At 40.2% G+C, this 25,087-nt stretch overlaps 1 protein-coding gene across 1 annotated transcript; it reads right to left on the reverse strand.

Annotated features, from left to right (window-relative positions):
• Positions 1–299: 299 nt before the first annotated feature.
• Positions 300–24,680, reverse strand: pla2g4ab (phospholipase A2, group IVAb (cytosolic, calcium-dependent)). Its single transcript, XM_049587264.1, has 19 exons — positions 24,366–24,680; positions 21,221–21,336; positions 18,796–18,877; positions 18,461–18,609; positions 18,132–18,245; positions 17,029–17,066; positions 16,286–16,430; positions 14,782–14,918; positions 14,163–14,385; positions 13,742–13,856; positions 11,854–11,991; positions 11,683–11,772; positions 10,212–10,277; positions 8,734–8,864; positions 8,511–8,622; positions 7,879–8,063; positions 7,584–7,773; positions 5,837–5,994; positions 300–2,098 (listed from the first exon to the last, which is right to left on the reverse strand). The coding sequence occupies exons 2-19, from the start codon at positions 21,236–21,238 to the stop codon at positions 1,940–1,942; spliced, it is 2,250 nt and encodes a 749-aa protein (XP_049443221.1). The 5' UTR covers positions 21,239–21,336; positions 24,366–24,680; the 3' UTR covers positions 300–1,939.
• Positions 24,681–25,087: the final 407 nt, after the last annotated feature.

Here is a 25,087-nt window from a genome sequence, read left to right on the forward strand (position 1 = left end):
TTTAAGTTCAGTATTTCTTGGCCCATTAAGGAAATGCTGAATGAGACACTGCAGTGAGTTACGGTCAGCGATGACATGATCAGACCTGAGGCAGAAAAGACATGACCAGCACTCCTGCCTGGAAAGGAACCGCCCTCCCAAGGTGCAATCACCTCGCCTTAATGAGAGGCTTTACATGCTGCCTTCCCCCTTCTCCTCCTCTTTGTTCTGACCTCAGCCATGTTTTGTGTGTGTGCATGTGTATCCCAGCTTAAACCACACACAAAAACAATTACAGAGGCTTGTAGAACAGAAGCTAGTGATGTGACATCATGACTTCGGTTCTTTATGTAACAGATAGATAAAAGAGTGGTGTCAAAAAAAAAGAGAGCGAATAAACATTTCTTTACAGAAGACATTGCTGTTAACATGCAAAAACAGACACAAATCATCTGTTGAAATATCATCACAAAGGCAAGTAGCAAAAGTTTGTGGGTCATGAATCCTTGAAGCATGACTGCAGAACGCCTTTTTTTGTTTGTTTGTTTTTCTTCCAAACAGCGGGGGCTGAAACATGAGCATAGAGGGGTTGGAAGTGCTTCAGTGTAAAATTCCACTGCTCTGTGTGCAGCCTTTGGGCCCCTGCAGGTATAGGTGTAGTGTGTCAGATTCCAGGCCTCCACTGCTGCAGGTGTAGGTGTAGTGTGTAAAATTCCACTGTGTGCTGCAGAGAGCCATCGTTTTCAGTGGCGAGCGGGTCTCCTGATCACACTCGCCACCTCCACCCAACCTGACCCAAGCTCCACTTTATCGCAGTGGGGCATTTAGGGCGTTCTATAGCGAGTTGGGTTTGCTGCAGGAGGAAATGGCTTGAGAAAAACAAACTGTTGCGATATCTAAAAGGCAGCCTGAAACAACATGATCAGGAAAATCAACACACCTAGAGGTAAAGAGAAAGAAAGAAGGAGAGAAGAAGCAGGGCTGTTTCTATGGCATCAGGTTTTGTTTTTCCAAAATGGTGGCTTTAATATGAGACACTCCCTACCGGGAAGCAGGGAGTGCTCTTACCATGTAGGTGGGTAAGCATCATTGAGATGTTTGAGGTATCCAGAGGGGGTGCACTTGGCGTATTTAGGAGTTGCCATCAAACAAAAGCAATGGTTACGTGCTCCACGTTTTCAAGCAGGATTACGTGTTTAGACGAGCCATCCGGAGAAAAAAACATAAACACAGTAATTTGCATGCTCGGTAGTCAGTATGGAAAGAGTTCAGCTAATAAACATTTACAGGTACAGGTGAGGCTTAACAGCACGTTCACACAGCTCCAAGGAAAATTCTAAAATGGCAGCATAAATAGTCACAGGAAAGATGCAAATGCAGCAAGAACTGAAAGCAAAAGGTGTCCACATGAATTGGGAATGTTGTAACTGGAGCAGAAATCTCACATTATGCATTTAAGAGAAGTGAATGAACACGTGGATCTCACGAGGACAATCATTACTGAAGAACTAAGAGATATCGTAGTTTGGGATTCTCAGTTAATGTAAAAACAAAAGAGATGGGATCACAGTATCCTGTTGTTTGTGATGGAGCCAGACGTTTGCTTTAACAATCAAGTCCCACTGCAGTGTTTAGTAAGTGTTGATTTTCAACATCATTCTCACGGTCAGCAGAGAATTATGAACATCAGCTCTTTGTGGTCAATGAACACCAACAGTTTTTCCCAGAAGTCGCACTCGTGCAAATAGAGCCAGATCAAAAATTCTCACTGTGTTGTATGTGAATGCAATCAAGAGGCTTTTTTAACAGTAAACATTGAGGTTCTTTAAAAATTAAGAGTATGATTAATATACAGAAAAGAGATCAACATGATGGCGTTTTCCAAAAAGAAAATGCTTTACTTTAAGAGTCTACAAAAAAAAATCCCTAAAGTCCGCTTTATCCAGAGTCTTCCATCAGGCTACTGGTTATCATTTCCCAGGAGGCTCCAGGGTTTTGCCCGAGAATCTCTTTTAAGATACTTCTTTTTCGGGATTGCACTGAGGGAGAAGGGAACAGAGACGCACGAGGGATCCTCCTTCAGGGACACGATGCAGTCCTTGATGGCGTCTTTAATCACCTGCAGGGGACAAAATACAGGGGTTAAATCCAAAATGCCAACATTACCTCAAATTCATTGAGCTATATTTCAAAAGCTCAGGCAGTTCTATCAGTTATGTTTATTATAAGAAGAGGTCTTTCTTTACATCATCGTCACTGCCAAACAGCACTTAACCCCGTAAAGCCTGAACCATGAAATTATTGCCAGAAAATTCAGATTTTTTGAAACTGGAGTGTTTATTGAACCTTCTGACCAAAACAAAACAAAAAAAAATATCAGTTTGCGTATGTGAGTTTCAATTTGTATCATTTATGCTACATTAGGCATTTCTGTGCACTTTCTTGCTCACAGTTTGTTTATCTTAAACAAACCAAAACATATAAAATACAACATCTTTAACCCATTTAACTCTGAGTGTCTTTTAAAATTTTCCTCAAGTAATTTCAAACATACAAAATAACATTTTTTACATATAGCACAACAACGTCATACATATTCTGTATCTGTTGAAATGAAGCTATTGCGCAGCAGTGACAAACCCACCAGCAGAACCGGCATGGTGGAAGAGTAACATTTCACTTAGTTTGGTTCATTTTTTGGTTCACAACCTCTTTATTTTGCATTGTGGTAAACCTGAAAACAGTTTCTGTCCTTGTTCAGGCAAAGCTGGACCTTACATTTCTCACAGTAGACATGGGTGAAGTGATTTCCTGTGCAGTGCTTGTATCTTTGTCGAGTTTCCCATGCTGGAAAATGATCAATGCCATCCTTTCTCACATCAGGGGGCACACTGGAGGTTGGCCTTTTGCGTGGGGGAGGTGTTCCTGCTTCTGGAGAGGATAGTGGTCTGCCACTCTTGATTTCCTTTCCTGCGCTTGTGAGAGAGGTGCCAACAGCAGCTTGAAACCTTCGCAGGGGAATGTGTTTCTTAATGGGCTTTATTTTCTCCTGGTCTCTTCTGTAGAGGTTCCATGCATTGATTACTGCCACTGTGACAGTGTGCCACCAAATGTACATATACCATCTTCAGGATCTGAAGCTGAATTTGTAAAGTGCAGATAACATATCAAGAAGGTCAACGCCTCCCATAAATTTGTTGTATGTTTCAACGATGGCTGGTCTGGGAACCATTATGCGGGTTTTGGATTTTCGATCCCAAGGCTTCACATTGCCCAGTGGTTCGATGCCGACAAAAGAAGAAAGTAGGTTCACAGCTTTGTTGTCATACCATCTCACAATGATGTTGTTGTCGTCCTGGTTTACTCTGAAATCCAGAGACCCTCTTCCCTTTTTCTTCATATCTTTCTCATCCATCATGTTGCAGTCTTTTACCCTGTTCATTCGGACTGTGCCTATGTAGTAGATTTGTCTTTCTTTCAAGTGCTCCACCAATGGAACTGATGTAAAGTAGTTGTCTGCAAAAACCTTGTGATTTTTTCCTGCTGGAAGGGTTGAGGTCATCTTCAGGACAACGTCTCCAGAAGCACCAACATCAGATTTCACTTGGTCTGGATTTTCTGCCCCTTGGCAAATGTCAAAGTCATAAAGAAAACCACTTTGTCCTGCACGTCCCCACATCTTGAACCCCCACTTGTGAGGTTTTGCTGGCATGTAGACGCGTAGATGTGATTTTCCCTTGAAAGGCACCATGATTTCGTCAACAGCGTGACATTCTTCAGGAGGTACACAAAGAAATTGTTGGTGCAGTTTTTGTAACCATGGCCTGAGTTTCCAAATTTTATCTTTCTTTGCATCATCAGACACATTGAGGTTGTCCTGAAAGTGAATCAGTGTCAGCAATTTCAGGAATCGATCTCGAGACATCACATCACAAACTGCGGAGTGCTTTGTCTCCATCTCCCAATAGGCTCGTACACTGGGCATCTGTACTAAACCCATGTGCATGTACATACCCAGAATTTGCTCCATCTCTTTAGCAGTTGTGTTCACTAGTGATGGCCAAATGAAGCCCCATGAAGCATTTTCTTTGTTTTCTGAGCCCACTAGATGGCACTCATGGCTTAAAGAGAGAGGCTCAAAGAATGGCAATTCAGTGTGCTTTCAACCTTTTGATGAACAAACAGCGCCATCTAGTGGGCTCAGAAAATAAAGAAAATGCTTCACGAGGCTTCATTTGGCCATCACTGGTGTTCACTGACTTTCCTTCTTTCTGCACACTGTACAGGTTTGTTTGTTCTGCAATTTCCTGTAGCATTTCATCAGTCACAAAATCTTTGAAATACATGTATGGTGTCCAGTCAAGCCTATCTTCTGAGTCTTCCTCAACACATTCATCAAATTCAACATCTGGAGGTTCAAACTTTTTCTTCTTCCACTGATACTCTTTCCTTTTCACTTTGCCTCTTGCAAACTGCTTTGCTGCTGTGTTCTGTGTTAGTGTTGGGTCCTCGACTTCTGCACTTGTCTGGTCCATGCTTTCATCTTGTAAATCCTCCTCATCACTACTATTTGAGTTTTCCTCAGTACACATTGCAGTAGGAGTCCATTCCTCATCCTCTTCCTCATCATTATCTTCCTCTAACTGCTCCATGTCACTTGAATTCCCATCCATAATCATCTTCAACACATCTTCAACACTCCATTTTTTTGCCATCTAAAAATACGCACCAAAACACAAATCATTGTGTATTTTTTCTCTGAATTGTTCAGTATTAGTAGAAATCAGTGAACAAAAGACAATTATTAGCAAGGGAGCCATAGCAACATTCAACTACTTATCAATCATCATGATACAGCAGGTATATACAATAGCATATACAATATAGGTTAATAATATTTCAATTTCTACTCTAAATAAACCTAATTATGTCAGTTAAACCTCTAATTAGTTTACTTAAATAAGAAAAAAGACTGGATGTTGCTTTATTGAATGAATAATGCATGAAATGCAATAAAATGACAACTGACAGATTTGCAAATAAATTACCTTATATACCTGCTGTATCGATTTTGATACACACTTTTTCAACATGGTTTTACTGTAAATTAAGTTATGAAATATTAAGTAATTTTACATTGCATCAATCCATCAAATGTTCCCATTGAAGTTTCAGTAACAATTTGCAAGTTTTTCTTACCTGAACTTCAAAATTGGCAAAAATATCCTTGAAAAATCATGTGTGGGTCACTGATTGACAGCAGCCATTTTGGATGTCTCAATTGGAGGACTTCTGGTGCATCAATTACTGATCCCTGGTGGATTGCCCATGCACTGCATGTATCTGATTGTATACATCAGGTTTTTCAGGAAAAAAATATCACACTGATGATGTAGAGGTCTCAAAAACTCAAATCAAATGTATCAATTATGATACACTTGGCGATACAGGGTTAAATCCGTCATTGCAGTTTAGGTGTGTCTGAATGAGCTGACCTTCCAATGAAATCAGAAAATAAATTGCATCACATCTGAGTCCTTACTCAGCAGGGAAGTGACTCAGACACAGTGAGTGAAAGTAAGTATGTGAACTAGACAAAACCTGTACTACCCAGTCTTAGACAGGCCTTTGAGATTAGAAATTTTCAATGTTGCACAACTGATATTTGTGTAATGACAAGGCAAAAATTCAAAACTTCCCCACTGACAACACTGATTAAAGGCGGATTACCAAAGAATGACTGAGGGCATTAATGCAAATCAATCAGCTGATGTACCAAAGTCCTGAATCACTTTTTAACCCTCTGATGACCTTGAGTCTTACAAACTGCAGACACCACTATAAGGACAGAACTGACCTCCAGGTTGTTGAGAGTGTTGAACTCCATGAGGTCATGCAGTCGGGTGAAGGCCTCGTTGGAGTACTGGAAGTTAAAGGTGGAGAATGGTGACTCAGGGTCATCGAAGATGTCAAAATCAGCCAACTCCTTCTCCGCCTCTGTCTCTCTGGGAACACCTGGAAGTAGATTAATGAGTGAGAACGTAAGGAAATAAATTTGCAAAAACTGATCCACTGGGAAAAAACAGACTTGAGACTAGGGGCAAAAGATATAATATGTTGAGCTGATCTTGGAAACAGCACAGTCTCACTTCAAGGTCTGTTTATTAGTTTTTCTGGAGCGCTTGATCCCATCACATGATCTTCACAGGCATTTTAGATGTTTTGATTTCATTTTTCCCAGCCTCTCCTCCATGTGATTTAAATGTTGAGTTTCAAAGATCATTTTTGACCTTGAAAACAACTAAATTATTTGGTTTTCAACTTATAAGCCCACATGAATTGCATGAAAAAACTAGATTTAAGCTTCTGTGCAAACTCCATACTGCAATAAAAATCAATGGTGTGTTGAAGCACAATATGTATGCCTCAAATTTGACATTATTTGCTGGTGAAAAACAATATTCACATTAATTCTTCACTTTATTTGTAGCCAGAAACAAGACATGCAACGAAAAGTGACGTTATAGTGCAAAACAAAAAACTGGAAAATAAGAGAATCAAAAATAAATGATGCTGAGGTTTGGAAAATTATTTTTAAAAAAGGTTTTTCATTCACTGTAAGTAAAAACGTCTGCCTCGCCTATTGATTTAAAAATAGTTTAACCAAATACTCTTAAGATTAATTTACAATTGTAGTTTTTTTTTAGATCTTTCAATCACATATGGAGTTTCTCAGTATTATTTTGTACATCTATTAACTAATTTTCAGGTCAAGAAAGAACTTTACTGCTCAGTATTCAAAATATCCTGCTCCACTCACACCCGATTCATCATGTGCTTTTTGAGGAAAAGTGTAACATTGATCCGGATTTTGGTTTTATTGTATTATTACAGGAGAAAAGGTGAAAGACCACATAGAAGAAGACGTTACAGTTAAAGAAAAAAATGCATGCATACAAGAGTGAACCAACTCCTTAATGGTTTGTCCTTCAAATGGGAAGTCCATTTATGGTAAAAAAAATTCCGGATGTCGTTTGGGGGTTGAGTGCCAAAAGCTTATGTAACATCCATAAACAGACTGTGGAAGTATGTGGGCTGATGACCTAAGTAGTGAATGTAAAGAGGCAGCGGAGGAGATGAGGTGGAGATCTGGAGATGCAGAGATAGCGTGATTTGCTATGGCTCATGATATATGGTCTGTTTACACATAGAGCTCTTCCACTAGAGCGAGAGATTCCCTACCGGCACCTGGCTCCTTCAGGAACCATAATTCACCCGAGCAGCTCATAAAACACTGAACACACTGTGACCCGCATCTGTGTGTGTGCGCACACACTCACACTGAGTAAACTGCGGGTACGTTTCGTCATCTCTACTACAAAACCAGACTGACCCTGAACAGGGGAAGTTTTATCGGGGTCACTCAGATAAGGGGCCCAACTTTTGGCGGAACACACATGGTTAAATTACATTGTGCAATTTCAAGGAAGGGATACCTCATATGCCATGACGGTAAAACAACATTTTTGTAATAATACAAAGAACTGAGGCATATTTTCCTCCTCACACATGCTGTGGAAACCTCCACGTATGCACATACTTACCAGGTGCCTTGAATTTCCTGAAGTTGATATTGACCAGGACAAAGTGGATGACAGTCGGGCAGTTCTTTTCGCCTTTTTTTGGTTTGAAGACGTAGCATTCCTTCAGGCCCTCGCGGTCAAAGACTTTAGGGTCGATCTTGGGGAATGGAAGCTTGTTCATACGAGCCCACTTTTCTGCCAAAAGGAGTTCCTGTGGTACACATTTCCAAATCAGAAAAAAATGATTCATCATGATTCCCTGTTTCACAAATCATTTATGGCAATTCATGACTCTAGAAAGAGTTCAGACTCTGACCTTGAATGGAGGACTGGAGTCGCTGGGTCTTGCAGAAAAGTCGAAGGAGATGATTAGGTTGACCGTGCGCTGCTGCCGCAGGATGAGAGGGTACGGAAGGTTGTAGGTCAGGCCGCTGTCCACTACATGGATCTTCTTGCTCTTCACATCCAGGGGCTCGTAAATACGATCAAACTCATCTGGGTCTGAAAAAACACATTAAATCAAATAAACAATGCAGAAACAGGATTGGGAAATTTTCTTTGAATGCAGCCAAATTTTGTTGACTGAGTCAACTAACCAGTGTGATGTACAATGAAAGTAGAGCTGGGTATCATTTGAAACAATTTCAGACCACAGCTGTGTTTCAATACCAAGCCTTACTCTCTCTCTCTTTTTTTAAGTAAAGCTGCACTAATAAATAGTTTTATATAATATATATAATGATATATTATATAATAATGGGTTAAAGGGATTGCATGTAATTTTGAAGAAGTCATTTGTAGTGATGAACCCAGAGATTTAACACCCATCTCTGCAGTCCCCTCAGCTCTACTTTCAGCACACTGATTCAGTTTCCCTGCCTGCAACTTTACTGTTTTGGTTCACTTTTACCACTCTCGTCAGTGTGATGTGTCATGTATCATTCTTACCTGTGACAGCATCCACCTCCTCCTCAGGTGTAGGAGCATGGCACGGCACCTCAGTGGTCGGAGAGAACGGCATGCTGGTGTTCAGGTTCAGGCCCAGCATGAAGTTATGCACCTGGCAACAGGGTGAGACGGGTTACGGAGAGAAAACAGTTGAACAAGAATGCAGCCAGAGCACATGCAGTGTTTTGTATGACGTGCTGAACATGTGAACATATTCAATTACCTTCCCAGCCCGGCCCTCTCTTGTGTTAAATAAGGATGTGTCACTGAAGAGCGATGTGAACATTCGTTCACCCCAGCTAGCCTTAGCTGTGCGATGGTACTCATCTTCTGCCTCCTGGCTCTCTGTCCCACCTGAGCACCAAAATGATGACAGAGAAAACACTGTCAGATCAAATGCTGTGGCAAGGAACTTACTGCAAATGTGGCTCAGTGGTGTGGTGGTAAAAAAAAAAGTGTAAACGCACACAGTTAGAGACTTTATTTATTGCCTTAAATACTTCTATAGGCCTAAATAAAATAAGATTTCTGACATGCATGATGCATGATGATGACAGACTTAAAAGGAAAAAAAAATTTCAAACACATTTAAAGGGCATATAAACGACATTTAATGGGCAAAACACATTAAAACAAACTCAAACAAATTGCGTGCTCACAAACCTTGGCTTTACATTACATGTAAACATTTGACGTGTTAATCACTAAAGCAGCGTTCACACCTCATGGAGAGGACTCTTTCAAATTGTGTTTTTGACAGCCTGCTCCTCCTCGGAGTCAGCACAAGACTGTCCAGCCTGAAGAGCCTTTCCACAGGCACACTGGATGGCATATTTCTATCCGCCCATATGGAGATAACTGAAGAAGGTTACGGAAGTTTTGACATAATTCTTTTAATTATTAACCGTAATGTGATCACTAAATTTAGAAGAGTAACGCATTACACCACTGCGTTACTGACAAATGTAATGTGATTACAGGAACCCACCCAACACTGGTGGTGGCCAAAAACAGAGCTAAAAGAGAGTGAATATTGGTCATCAGGTGGCCAGAAACACAACTCCAATTTGAATGATAATTTTGCTGTGAGTGCTAGATGTGTAAACAGTGTAATAATAAAAATAAAATAATTTATTGAAGGTTAAAGTGTTGCGTATTTAGTAATGAATATCAAACATATATAAACAAGTATTCAGTGACTTTAAAAATGCTATATTATTATTTTTTATTATTATTTTTTTCCAGAACAAGAAAAAGAGCCAGAAGTGATTTTATGACCAGTTCTAAACTATAAAAATAGGTTTTTTCATGCCATTTGTACAAAGAAAATCTAAGTTACTGAAATTTGGCTTGCACATTATTATTAATGGGATCATGAGGTGCAGAACACACACACACACACACACACACACACACACACACACACAAAGATTGTAGATGAAAGCTTAATGTATCAGCACTTCCTCTTGACCTGACAGAAACCACAGTCACTGCTCCGATGTAGCTGAGTCAACAATACCACAGAAACTTAAAAAAATGTGTTAGGGTGTTGACTTTCCCCTAACCCCAGTAATGTGTTAACATGTTAATTGACACCATTTAAAGTTGCAAATCTATTGCACCATAGCAAACTTAATCATGCTGCACAATAAGGTGCCTGTTTGCAAACTCCTCGTATGATTCATGCATATCTTAGCTCACCTTTACGTGGCTCGTCGTCATTGTCCAGAATGTCTTCTCCGACGATGTGCTGTGGTTTAATCTGCTCTGTAAGACACAAGACAGCTTCACTCATCAGGTTACAACTTTAAAAGCAGCTTGTTAATCTTATTACACCACATATCAACAGTGCACCTGTCAGAATGTTTTTCTTCAGTTGTGTGACATTATCAAATAGACTTTCTATCATGTAAGTCTTCAGATAAATGCAATACACCTGATAAAGCAATGCATTCTCAAACTGGGTGGAGATGTTTTTAACACTTCTGCACAAACAAAGCACTGTCAGAGTGTGTATGATTGTGTAAAGGTCACCCCAAACAAATGCGTTCAACCAAATCAAACATCCGATGAGCTGTGTGAATCTTCACAAGAGGCTGATAAATTCCCACTGTTACAAATACATTCATGCTACACAATCTAAATCAGGTGTGTGAAAATAATTCAGGCATGAGACGAAGATGAAAGAAAATACAGACAACAATAGCCCTGCATGTGTCAGTGAAAGGGTGTGCCATGGAAGTTATATCAGTTAGATTAATACAGACCAGAGACAATGGCATTATCTGGAAACAGACACTGTGACTAAGGACACATTCCAGATAATGTTCAAGAGGTTCCGAGAGCCACATTGTCATAATGTATTGTCATGTATACTACAAGGTACTACAAGATACCCAGCACGTCCAAGTATATATGGTATATTTTGGATAAATTATGAGTCTGAAATAGTCTTTTTATTTACATGGTAAATTGTGCTAAAAGACTGCAACATTGTGAATCAATAATGTTATAAATTGTGCACTAAAATATGTTTTTGAAGACATTTTCGGTGAGAGATAGGTAATACAGTGCCAGCATCATGGTTTATATTTGATCAGTGCTGCCTAGTTTTACAGTTTGATCTGAGTTTGGTCCGAGAGTGCGACAAAAAGGGGCAGGTCTCCTCTCAATCCACTTCTATATTCTTTGTGTCTGTACCACTGGGCATGTGGAAGTATAATCTGTAGTAGGAGCAAAAGCCCTTGAGCCAGTGATATGAGCGAGGAGATGAGCAGGGACATCTGGGCGCTGTTAAAATGGAGGGAAGTTTACTATAGTTCATTTACACATACTACCCACACTGCCATGATACAAAGCTGATTGAAAATTGGCAAAGTATCCCTTTAAAGTGCTCTGAAGACGGAAATATGAACATCTGAAGTTCCATAACAGCTGAGTGAACTCTATCTGCTACTGAGGATCATGTGATGTAATGGAAAGCCACTCCACAGCAACTGAATCGACCTAGTGGTGAGATTGTTTTGTCAGTTATTGGATTTCTGTGCTGTTCCAGTAAATCAACTGATTTGCACTTAATCTGCAAAGAAACAATAGTTACAGCTACACATCTTTAAATCAGAACAGTGCAGCTAAGGACAAAAAACAAAGACGAGAAGCACAGAAAGATTACCTAACTCCTCCTCCATGGTGCTGCCACCAGCTGTGTCTTTGACTCCCAGCACTCTGTTGAACAGAATGGAGAAGGCGCTGCCCCACACACCTAACACAATGGAAACATAGTGTTAGTGGGTTTACTACTGTAAAATGGTCCAACTGTTTAAGATGAAAACACTGTTCTCACCCATCAGAAAATGAAGAGGGTTCTCTTCATATTTCTTGACGACAGTTCCCATGAAGAACTTGCTTCCAAACAAGTCGGGGGTCATGAAGGTGCCGTACTTTGCCATCCCAATTTCATACGGGCTGAACTCCACCCAGTCTGCAAGTTGAAACCTTAGTGTTAATGTAACGGAAATGTAACACATTTTTGGGACCAATATGATCACCATTTATCAAGTACCAGTACCAGTTATCAAATACTTGTCACTGACTAATACATGTGCTCAGTGGGAAGACACTGGAATTACAATGCATGTGTAAATGCAGTCATTGCTTTATAAGTGCACAAGTTTAAGAAGTTATGCTTGCACTGAAGCACTGAATATAAAACAAATCTGGGTTATGGCGGCCTTTGAGGAGATGGCCACTTTCAATTTGATATGTCATGCCCCTAAAATGCATTTCTTGTAGCTCAAATCTGAATAAAGGAAGCTGGATTGAAAATAGTGCCTGCGGTTTTCAGTGGTAAATCAAAGAAGGAGAAGTCAATACAGTCAGTCAATATAACCTAACCTGTGTGTTTTTTGTGCTGTGCCTGATTGATATTTAAGTTCGACATATGTAAACAGAGTGGGAGGTACTACAGGGGTCACTGAGGTCACAACCGGGTCACTCTGGCCCCGACTACATTTCTGTCTATACAATCCAGTCATTATGATGCATTTGCAGCAACAGCAGCTGTCACATACACAAACACGCAGGCATGCAAGCACAAACAGTTGCACAAATGCACACAGACACACGCACACACAATAGAAATACTTCAACCTCTGTAACCTTTAAAAGTATAATTGCCTCTTAAATGTGAAGTAATTTCACAGCTTAACTTTACTTTAGATGTCTTTTGACAACATGATATTTTCCATTGAGCCAGGTCATAAAGAAACCAGTGATTTTAGGTAAGAGGAGAGCCAAGAAAGAAACTGAAGAACAAGCCTGGTCTATTTCAGTCATACTTTTAATGGTTTGAATGTCTCCTCTTTAAAGGTTGTTTTTCTAAGTTTAGCTGTAAGGGTGAGAACTCACAAAAATAATTGACATATAATTCTAGATTCGTGACATGGTTCTCTTCAGCTTCATTAGTGGTTGGTGCATATTTTTTTTTTGTTTCTTTTTTTGAATGAGCTCAACTGAAGTTTAAAACTCTTTGTGTTGTGCTTCTTTGAGCATGAAATAAAGCAGCAAAACTTAGACATAAAAAAGTACAGTTCAATTTTTTGGGGGGGAACGCACTTTTCCTTAAGTTAGCAATAGGAACAAGTCAGGTGTGTAATGTTATCCAGTGAGTGATGATGCAAAGATTTTATCTATTCGTCAGTAACCTATTAATTGTTTACAGAAGAGCTCCAGAAAGTGTCTCCACAGGACATCACCCACTTGGGTCTTACTGTAATGCTTCAGTTTCTGGCTTTGAAGCCAGCATATAGAGAATATTCACTGATCTGTCCGAGGTTCCTTACTGTATTTTCTATTCAAATGCTTGTTCCATTGCTGCATGGTGTACAGTTTCTGAGCAGGCTGCATCAACAATGAGGAAGTACTGTGCAACATGACTAAGAGTCTATCGTGGCCTCATGCACACTGCTCAGTTCCTCGATATAGCACAGCTACTATCTGCCACCATAGAGCTGTCATTGGATGACAGCCCACCCCGTCATAACACATCCTCCCTGTACTAGCGGAGCAGCATTATAAGGAAATAAGCACCGCTTGGTTGTTTTGCATGTGGCCCAACTCATCTGATCATTTCTAGTTACTCATTACATATGCAAAGTAGTTCTCAGAGGGACATGGAGTACAATTGAACATATAACACAAATGCAGATACTTAGAAAAGGACAGATATTTACCTGCAAACATGAGCTCAGAAACATCTGGCTTCACATGCAGACATGTAAACAGAGGAAGAGGACTCTGAGCCTGGTTTATTTTCTCCTGGATGTCACTCAGTTTGATGTCCATCCTCTGGTGGGACAGAACACAGTCTTTGAGACCTTTATACTCACACTCTGCCGGTAGTAGGACTTGTCTTTGTCATGATTATGAGGAAGTAAAATAAAAAATATGCAGAAATACAAAGGGAGGGGAAGATACAGCACGAAATGAAAATAAAATAAGTTGTGGGTGGGATGCCAGCTCAAAAGAAAAGAGAGGAAATGAAACATAGACTCAAGGGGCGAAGAGGTTGATGTACTGCTGATCAATACGGAGACAGAGAAATAAGAATTCCATCAAAACGAAAACAAGCACACGCGGTCAGGTGGTTCTTACCGCAGGTATAAGCGTCTCTCCTATGAGCATACCGAAGATATCGGTAAAGGTAACAGGCTGCCCTGAAGCCTTTTTGGACCAGAGGGCCTGGATGTAGTTAGTGATGTGTTGGGGCAGCAACAGCTTCAGTGGGTTACTGCTAACTCTCTTCATCAGTTCAGGGTTGATGTCCTTTGGGCCCTTATTTGGAAAGTCTGGGTGTGAGTACAGAGTAGACATGTACCTGTAGGGTTAAAGAGGAACAAAAAAAGTTTGAGGCATTGCACAAATCTTAATGCAATGTAAACAATGTTATCAGATAAGTCAATACATGCTTAAAAGATATCACTCTGCTCTTTACACGATTTACAAAGGAGGAACAACACTGTTAAGGAAGTTAAATCCAATAAGTCACTCCACAAACATGAAGGTGAAGACTGAAACAACCCAGAGGTGCTCACTTGATGGCGTACCAGCAGAGGAAGGCAAGTTTGCCAGAGAAGGGAGGAGACAACACCGAGGGAGAGCCAGAAAGAAAGAAACACAGCAGTAATAACACACAGAAAGATAAAAAGGAGATAAGTGTATTTTGTAGTAATAAAGGTCAGGGAAAGAGAAGGTGTATAAAATAAAAACTGACCATGTGGATCCCGAGAGGCCGGCGACATATGTGGCACAATCCAGGACCCCAGACTCAAACAGGGCTTTCATCACACCTGAGAAGCCGACCATGGCACGGAAACCGCCTCCTGAGCCCGCTATGGCTATGACTGGCACCTGTAACACACACACACACACACACACACACACACACACACACACATAAAGGGACATTCATAATGTGAAGGAGAAGAAGACAAAAGCGTACCTAATCTCATAATTATATACTACACAGCTTAGACTATGAGTCTCACATTCATTCTCATTCTTTCAGGTTGTGTAACTTCCCTCCTGTGCCTCCATGTGTCTTTGACACATTTTTCTCACTTGTGCCTTCAGATTTTCAGCTATTTCACAATTTTCATTGTGCAACATTGCCTCCTCTCTGCAGCCTGTGTTTATCTTTAGGTTATTCTGAATATTCTGACAGACATAACTCCACGAGAGTCTTCCTGGATAGGGAGTAAAGGGATGCTGTAGCATAGTGGAAAGCAGAAGCTGGTTATCTCATTCCTCTGGAGCTTCCGGTACATGTTGAGGACATGAGCAGGCTTGGCTTTAGATTACAGCCAGCCCCAAGGGCGCCTAGCCAAAACCACACAAGCGAGAAAATGAAACTCAAGCAGAGAGCAGGGGAGCAGAACTCGCAGGTTTGTGAGGCTTATTGTATGTTTAAGAACGCAGGTTATTTAAAAAAGGCATCACAGTTTTGTTATTTTTACTTTTCCTACATCTAGGATTATTACTATATATATATATACTGATGTACTGCACAGCAGCTATAGCTCCGTCAGCTAACTCATGTGGAATGTATTATTATGCAAGTGTAAAATATGTACAGCGTAGGTGGCATCTAGGCTCTGACCTAATTGTTCCCCATGAGAAAACTTTGCACAGCAGGGAGCGGGGACTGATGAGATTAACTTTCCCCTTTGGGCAATGTAGATACAGAGCCTACAGGTGGACGCTCAGGTGGAGGTGGGGCTTTGGAAATGCTCCTCTAATACCAGCAGTAGGAACAAATGACAGTATATCTTTCAGGTAAGCGGTGTGGCAGCAAAAAGGAGAGCGCTGATAACTTCATTCACTGCCATAATAAACAATGTGTGTTAGATATACAACACGTTAAAGTAAGAAAGACTAAGTAGCTGTGGGCTGGAACCACTGTCTGAAATTACTGTCTGTCTGAACTTAAGTATCAGTAACTCAGTTGAAATGAAGGAAAAGTTTGCTGAAACAAAACTATACAATCATGAGAACCACAGTAAGGGACTGTCTTCATGTCAGTGCATAGCAGTATCTCATTTTTCATGACACATGAAGAACATTTCGGTACCTGAGCATTATATATAGTGAAGTGCAAATGGATGATGAAATTAAGTGCTTGAATAAATTAAGCTGTCACCTCACAGATTTACCCAAATGGCTGAAAACTGTTTTGTTTCCTTGTTAAATTTATGTTAAAACTTGACTTTGTCTCTCACCTCCGCCGGAGAACTGGGGAGGAAACGAGGCTTCTCCATGTCTAGCAGCTTCTTGATGCCCAGCATCACTCTCTCTCTGCGGGTGTGTCTGAACTGCTTCTCTTTGTCACACAGAGCCAGGCTGAACCGCAGATCCAGTTTGGTGCTGCAGCAACAAATGAAAGAACTAAGGTTGACCAGATCTGATAGTGGGAAGACAAGCGATAACTCTTGATTAACATTTTCTGCTGAGATGCAGGTAGAGGATATCATCTCTCCATGTACTTAGTATGATGTCGAAACCGATCTTGAAGTCAGATAAGGTCTGCCTCTGGGCTGTTGGGTGTGAAATACACATCGACAGACAAACAGTCTTGACCTCTCACACTTTACTACTCATCTTCTCATGATTACAAACCCTTAAAACATGTATAGCATTTACAAACCGTCCCACTACCCCCTATGTAGTGATGCCATGGGAACTATGATGCACCTTAACCCTATATTAGCTTACACAAGTATCTTGTTTTTACTGAGTCACACTGCTTTAAGTTCAATTTTTAGTTTCCGCATCGCTCTGGGTGCATTCCTGTGTATTCTTGAACCTGTGAGGAATTTTCACACAGGCCTTTCCTCATATATTTCTTATCGCCTTTTCACACAAGCACCTTTAGGTTCAAGGTGAACTCTTAAAACACGTATTGCTGTAAAACTAAATAAAAAAATATACTAAGACGATGGTTAAATTTGCAGGGAATACATACCAGATTTCCAGCGACATCTCCAAGTACACTTTGGTTGCCTGCCAAAACAATAAAATATGTGGTTACTGTCCAGTAAAGGAGCAGCTGATAGTGGTTGGTCATAATAAACAGGCAAACACAAAGTGTCACAAGCAAAATCTAAAAACGGAGAATGGTTAATTTAAAACATTTTTGCTAATTTTTTTTTTGCATCATTTGCAGACTCATTGTATTATTTAAACAGAAATTTAAATTTCACTGAGTTATAATCTGTTATTCATTTATTGATTGATTAATTAATTCATTCATTCATTTTCATAGTGTTGTTCCTTTTTCAGCCCATCCCACATGGGACTAGAAGACCCTGTTTCACAACCATCTTCTAGTCTTGCACAAAACAAAATGTGGAAAAGAAAAAGAAACATAAGAAAAGAAACACAAATAAATTATTAACAAAAAAAAATCACCCCAAATAAACTGCTTGCATGAGAAACTACCAGACATTTACAGACTATTTTAAGAAAAAGCCCTCTTTCTTCTCAAAACACTAATAATTATTTGTCTCTTTCAAACGTGAACAGATATTTCCGTCTTTGTCAATCTTCCATATTTGCAAAATCAATTTCTATTTATTATCTTACCAAACAAAGCTTTGTGCAGTTAACAATAAAAAGGATGGTAGAAAACAAAACTGAACTTCATCATTTAGACAACACGTTGGAAAAACACACTTTTCTTTTTCTAGATTAACATACCATCTAGTTTAAACTGTCAAAGGCAAAATACCAGATCTCAGCTGAGCAGAGATTTTATTTATTATTTATTTATTTATTTATTTTTATATACAACTATACAAGTAATAATTAATCATCAATAAAGTTATTTTGTTAGCACAATCTAGTCTCCGTACACATGGAGTACTATCTTCAGTCTCTAATATTATATTTTATGTAATATTACATTTACCTTGTGTTCCATCTTCACATATTCAATGTCTTTGGAAAAGGTGGGATCTTAACTAATATTTAAAGAAAGCTCCTCTAAGTTTTAACAATGCTCACCTGCATAATATTAACTTATATTGATGAATCTGCCAAATTGTCTGCTGTGATTGAGGGTCTTACTTTGCCAATGAGGAAAGACTCCATCTTTGTCTGGCCAATGCTGAGCTTGGTGATGTCATAGGTCGCCGTCCCAAGTGTCTCATCCATCACATAATTGGCGTCCATTAATGTTAACTGAGTGAAATAAATATCACAAGTTGAATAGTTATACACATCTTAAACAATGATTAATATAAACAAAACATAGAGATCCTAACATGTTACTGTTTATCTTACATTATTTCATATCAGGCTAAAAATGATACACTCTGGCTTTACTCTCCACTACATCCCTGCTTGTCATGGTTTACTGGTATGGACTGTGCTGGACAGTAAAATGCAGGTCTAACCTCCAGGATGTTGTGCTGGTTGGGGTCTAATATGAAGTGGAAGGTCTCGTTCCATTTTGGGTTGATGTCATTGTCTATGTGCTTGGTCTTCTTTCTGCTCTCTGGGGCCGTTGGAATAAACAGCTCCACATAGGGATCTGGGGTGTCCACTGCACAGACACACATGGACACACACACAGGCACATTTACCAATGTCAGCATAATGCTTGTGTTATTTTCTTGTTTTGTTTTTTTGTGTAAAAAGTTCTTATTGATCTTAATTTTGGTGGAAAATTTTTCTCTGCCTCAAAAATATGTGTCAATGTTAGAATTCAATGACATGCATTAGGACTCACACAGGTCCCCCAGCGCTCCCTTGGTGACACTCTCGGCTCGAACCACCGTCACTGTGAATTTGTGAGAGAACTGCTGCTCCACCTGCAACACAACATTTACTCAGCTCATTGTCTCAAGTGGAAAAATCCGTCCAGCCACAATCATAACAAAGATAATAACCTCAGAGGTAAGTAGGTGCGTAACCCATAGTGCGCAGCTAGTTTAGTGATGAAATATGATGTAAGAGTCACACGTCAATCAGTGGGAACAGCTGGGTTTCTTGGCAGGTTGACACATCCGCTGTGAAATCCTCTAGCTCTCTACTGTAGGTTCACCTTCCAGCTGTGTTCACACTCATCAATAATTACTTTTTTCTTGCATTTGGACAGCAAAATGCTCATTTGTGGGACCGCAACCTGGGATTTACAGTTTAATTTGTTGTAAGAATTACACACCAATAAAATACTTTCTGGTGCCTAGTGGCACTTAAATGTAGGAACAGTGGAAGAGGAAGACTGTCAGGAACAAGGGAGTAACAACTGGACAACACTTTGTGATGGCAGTTTTTGTCAGATGACAGCAAGATGTTACTCTGTTGTGGAAACCTTATCTGGTAACTGCCGTGAGAAAACGGCAAAAGCATATATTTTTGTACCTTATCCATTACTATATGTAACAGCACACTGTAGTGTGGATGAACACTAGATAAAGTCTCCATACCTCAGTTGTAATGTTACTGTGGGCAAATGTTGCAATACATTGAAGGTTTCATCATCCAAAATGAGCTTTATAACACAAACTAGTGACAGCAGCTTAGACAAGTGTATTAAAGCTGCAATTCACCAAAGCAGAAGTGTGACATCACTATGTTGAAACCCAAGTGGTGATCATTACAACATATGCTGTAGTCAATCCAGAGAACATAGACTGTACAACAAAGACATTGCTGTACTCCACAAACAATTGACAAGTCCCTCATTATTCCAAGTTTTATACCCCTTTTCTCAGAGCTTCCTAACACAAAACTATATTTCTGTACTTCAGCAATGGTTTGTGGTCATTTTGGAAGCATAATTCAAAAACTTTATGTGTTTTTCAATTAGAGACTTCCCCATAGCTGCTTTCATTACCTTACTGTGCCCCTACAGATTTGGTAGCATATTGTGCAGAAGAAGAAGAAGGCATTTGCCTTACACATTACACACACAGGCCCAACACACACATACATGCACGAACAGGACCAGTACACATGCATTAATGGAGCCATGTCAGAGCGACGGACCTGCACATGGACAGGTGCCCTAAGCAGTTTGGGGTTCAAGGACACCTCAGCAATGCCTAGGAATTGAACTGGCACCTCTCCATCTACCAGTCCACACTCTGCCCCTGGTCAGTATGGGTACTTGAACCAGGTTATCCTTTGGTTCCCAAGCTAAGTCCCCATGGCAGGGCTGCAGCCGCCCACAGAATATGAGTGTCATTAACACCATTTTTCCCAAACTGCAGGTTTGTTCCCTACAACTGTGCCCTGTAGGTAACTAGCCTTTACAAACATACTTTCCTCTTGAATGCCCAACTGTTACTTCCTTGTTGCCCATAGCCTTGTTTTCTTCCATTGTACCTGCATGTAAGCACTAGTAGCAAGCATGTTATTGGTATCTGATTTGTGCAGTAATATTACACTACGTATCACATGCTGTATTATAAACGGGTACTAAATAGAGTATATGGGTCACTTGGAAGTTTGTGCTAATGTATTCAGTCTCCAATGTTGAAAAATATGTGGTACATGAGTTAAAATACAGGCATCTTCAGAGGTCATTAATCTCTGAACAACATTTCCTTTGTCCTTCACAGATATCCATCACTGAACCCACATGTTGGATTAGGAAGTTGTTTTGCATTTTTCTTTCTGTGTTGTTTTTTGTGTCAGCCTTACAACTAGCCAGAACAATCAGTCATTCTCAAATAATCTCAACATCTGTTTATATTCACTGTAGTTTTAAGGTGTGACCACTCATGGGGGACACAAGTGGCCTTTAAAGCTTGCTTGTTTCTGACCGCCAGTTGCACATCCTAAGTTATGCAGGAGAGAGAATTTGATTTCAGCCAACCACAAGTCTCAACACAGAGAGAGTTGTGAGACTTTTAACTGATGTAAACCTGTCCTGCAGGCATGTAAATGCAGCCATCACACAGATTATCTCATGCTAATCTCGTTTAAAACCAGCCAACATTAGCCCTTGTTGTCTGCTGAAGTGATAAGGACAAATATCTTGCCGGTGAGTTTTTGCTTTGAAGTGATTAGTGTGAAATTCTTTCTACTGTAAATCTAAAAACCCAGTAAGGTAAGACATGCTATGGATTAATTTGCTTCGTATTGTGACCACCAGAATCTCTTCATCTGTTTAAACTGCTCCGTATTCTCTACATGTCAGTACTCACAATTATATTGGAAGCCATTGTGAGTTGTCAGGTGAATAATTCTCAGGAAAGCCTTCGTCTAGATGTGAACTTTAACTCAGGAGAACATCTCAGTGAAGAACTGGAGTATTTGGAACCTGGGGGATGAAACAAAAACTTTCATTATCAGACAAATGCAGGAGCACAGCTTTAACAGACAGACAACATTTACATGGAAACATTTCCTCGTGGGTGTCAATAACATCGCACCACCATGACGTTACCACAACATCAACTATCAGGCTTATTGCTGTAACTACTTGAAGGATGATACCTTGTCATAACCTCAGCCACAGTGAAAGATAATACAGCTTAAACCAGAATGGGAGGATGACTTTGAAAATTGAAGATAAAGAGCAGGATGATATGTGCCTCAACCTTTCTGGCTGTTTTACCACAAAAAGAGCACAGGAACTACAAAGATAAATCATATACAGCATATTAATGAGACACAATAAAAAACAAACTTTTTATCATTTACTAGTATGTGTATATATCACTGTTGCTCAAAGTGTGGCCTGGGGGTCAATGCTGGTACTCAGAAACTTTTTGCGTGGACCCTGAAACTCGACTAGGTGACTGCATCAAACTGTGCCCCCCAACAAGCATTCCCAAAAAGAAAGCTTAAACTAATATAAAGATTACTTCATTCTGATCTGTTTGTCCTAACCACCCCTCATTTGGAGAAATACAGAGCTGCTGTGATCATAGGCCTCTCAGAGGTTTCTCAACTCTAAGAACAGATAAAATACACAGAGCTGATATTCGAATTTGACTACTGAGACAAAATTCTGAAATGGTGCAGGCTCATTCAAAGCCAATCAAGTCTTCATTTGGATCTTACTGTTACCTATTAGTGCAGCAAGAGAGGGAAAAGAGCATTTTAAGATTTTAAATAGGGATCAGGCTGAGTAAAGTGGTGGAATTATAAGAAAGTGGAAGTGTAAGAAAATTGTCAAAATGTCATATTGATGTTATAATGAGCTCAGTTATGTCTAGGAGAAATAGGCTGGACAAAGAAGGGATCTTATTTTGAATTTTCTTTTCCTCTGGGACTGTCAGGTTCAGGGTGACAACTTGTAGAAAGCTACTACTAGCACCTTACAAGTGCTGCTGTAATTACATGCTATCATAAATGCTAGTGCTGTTAGCTTAAGTTAACAATTTCGGTGGACAGCTCCCAGATGTGCTTTTCCTGTGTGGCCCTTAAGTCATATGCTGGCTCCCTCAATTGCCACTTGAGTACCCTTAGTGTATATTCAAAATTCTAGAAAGATGTTCCTAAAATAATCACTGACATAATTAGTCAAATAATGAACATTTCTCCTTCATAATGCCCCAAATATTCCTCCAAATCCACCAAAAATCTTCCTCTTCTGTGCTAGAAGATGCAAATCATTAAACCGGGAGTCGGAGGAGCCCCCTACCATCATACAGTGGATGAGTAATGTATGAGAGTTCATGCCTCTTGAAGCTCTCAGCTTCTATTTCAGAGAGGGACCACTTTGGTTTTATAAAGTTTGGAGTCCTTTTACAGCTTACTTAGGACCTGACTGTTTATGAACTCTGTGGTGTGGTGGCATGGGGACGGCAGATGTTTTCTTTTCAGCACATTGTGTTTGTACATTTCTTGTTTGGGTTGTCATTGGCTTTTTTCATCTGTAAAATGTGCCATTCACTGTGAACCTGTTGATGTTTAAATAAAGAAAACAACAAGAAATATCAGTGAAGCCATCTTAACAGTGGCAAGGGGAAGTGAGCTGAGCCACAAACCCATGATAGGAGGACTGGGCCAATAGCAACCAGTTATGTGTGCGCAAGTGCAAGTACACCACATGCATATGTAGAAGGTGCGAGAGAGGAAGATGGAGGTAAAAAGAAATGCATCTGTGATACAAAATGCGAGTGAAATGACTGAACCGAGATGCTCTGTGTATAATATATAACAGTTTAACGTACTGTACAGTCTGAGGTACAGGCGGGTGTGCATGAGGCTCTCTCTTTACACTTGTTGAACATGTATGTTGATAAGAAATTTGCATACAGGGTTTGTGTGTGTGTGTGTGTGTGTGTGTGTGTGTGTGTGTGTGTGCGCGTGTGCGTGCGTGTGTGTGTGTGTGTGTGTGTGTGCGTGCTGGTGATAGCATATCAAGGTCAGCGAGCCCTTTCTCAGATGTTCACCAAAGCGTATCATTACTGAGGGGACTGAGAGCACGTAGGGAGTCTGTGCGTTCACAGCACTGGTCACGTAGATTGCATCGGTGGTCCAACTTTTGCAAGTGCCAGTTCACTCTGCCCTTGTTCTGCAGCGTACAATGAGTGCATGCGGGCTGCTGAGTCCTGTGTGTGTGCCAACAAAAAACCCAGAGGCTTCACAGCACTACATTTTCATACGAGGACGCAAAAGGTGAAAGAGACGCACAGCCACCAGCCACGATGCAAAACAGCTGTAGTTAATAATAGGTTTAAAGGCATACAGTAGATCTCCTGTTGTGCAAGTGCAGTCCTACCTGTGGCATTAAAGGTAAAGATAGGAAATATCACCTCTATGAATCACTGTGCATTTCTCAGAAGAAATAATAGAGGGGGAAGTCATTACAGGGTAACCCTTATCTGAATTACAGGTTTCATACAAAACTGTTTACTAGGCCGCTGTAAACAGGTTTTGCTTGATTCCCATTGAGTAGGAAGAATAGGGTCAAGATCTAACAAGTCCTGATAGTACTGTGTGAGTTTGCAAAATGCAACGATAGATTTTTGCCTCAGATAATGTAAGACAACAGAGATGGTAGTGTAAGCTGTTCTTTTGCAATGATGTCAACATTGGAAATAGGATATGTATTTACGAAGATAAAACCTTCACTTTTTAAGAGGCAACCAACGGCACCTGTACACTCACACACCCACATTAAGCGTTTAATACAGTTTGCAATCAATTAGATTAACAAAGCGTTGTTTCTCTGTAAGTGTTGGCACGAGCGCGTTTTTAATTTCCTTATCCTCAAAGAGTTGCGTAAAGGGAACTGCTTTCGAAGACGCTGGTTAAAACACCTTCCTCTCCAAACTCCCGTCCAATCATTAAAAAAGAAGCCTTTAGACTGAAGAGGGAAGGAAACTGGAAACTTACCTTCGCGCAAATCCTGAAAAATGTGTCATACTGATCGAGAATATAGTTCCACCACTGCTGGAGAAGAAGGCGGTGCTTCTCGACAGATGAGCAGTACGCACAGCAGTGAGGAGGACCGCAAATTAAGGTTTTAAGACTGAAGTTTGAGGGAAAATCTAACAAACACAAACTTGACGTAGATGACTAAAAATAACTGTGGGTTTAAAATGTTAGTTTTGAAAAGCTGTGACGAGCAGAAAAGAGTCACGGAAAATTGCGCACTGTCAGATTTTGACTCAGCGAGGAAAGTTGCAGCTCGCGACTTCTCTCCAAGTCACCAAGTGCGCATTTGGAGACGACGTCCACACGGCGGCAGCAAAATAAACATTTTTGGTGAATTACTGAAAAACATGACACAGAGGTGACGCTAAACTGAAGGGTATTAGTAACAAAAAAGATCAGTCCGCTGGTTATTTCCACACTGTTGGAAGCCAAACAGTGATTAGCATACCCTGTGGCTTTGACACAATTATGATTAAATCAAATGTTTTTCTCAATGCAGTATTGCCATAATTTTTTAAAAAGCACTGTTATTACATAGACATAATTCTTACACAATGAAAAAGAGCCCTGAGCGGACTTAATGCCATGACAGACCCAAACCTCTACAGGTCTCCAACAGCCAGTCATTTTAAATGCAATCATACTACATTCATTACCTCCTCATGTCTTACAGAAAATAC

The sequence above is a fragment of the Epinephelus fuscoguttatus genome, linkage group LG10, assembly GCF_011397635.1.
Source record: "Epinephelus fuscoguttatus linkage group LG10, E.fuscoguttatus.final_Chr_v1".
Lineage (NCBI taxonomy): Eukaryota > Metazoa > Chordata > Actinopteri > Perciformes > Serranidae > Epinephelus > Epinephelus fuscoguttatus.

Coding starts and splice junctions, on each gene's coding strand:
- pla2g4ab (XM_049587264.1), bottom strand. Junction 11,773..11,853: donor CCCTCTTCATTTTCTGATGG/GTGAGAACAGTG, acceptor CCATTGTGTTAG/GTGTGTGGGGCAGCGCCTTC. Junction 2,099..5,836: donor ACACTCTCAACAACCTGGAG/GTCAGTTCTGTC, acceptor TGTCCCCTGCAG/GTGATTAAAGACGCCATCAA.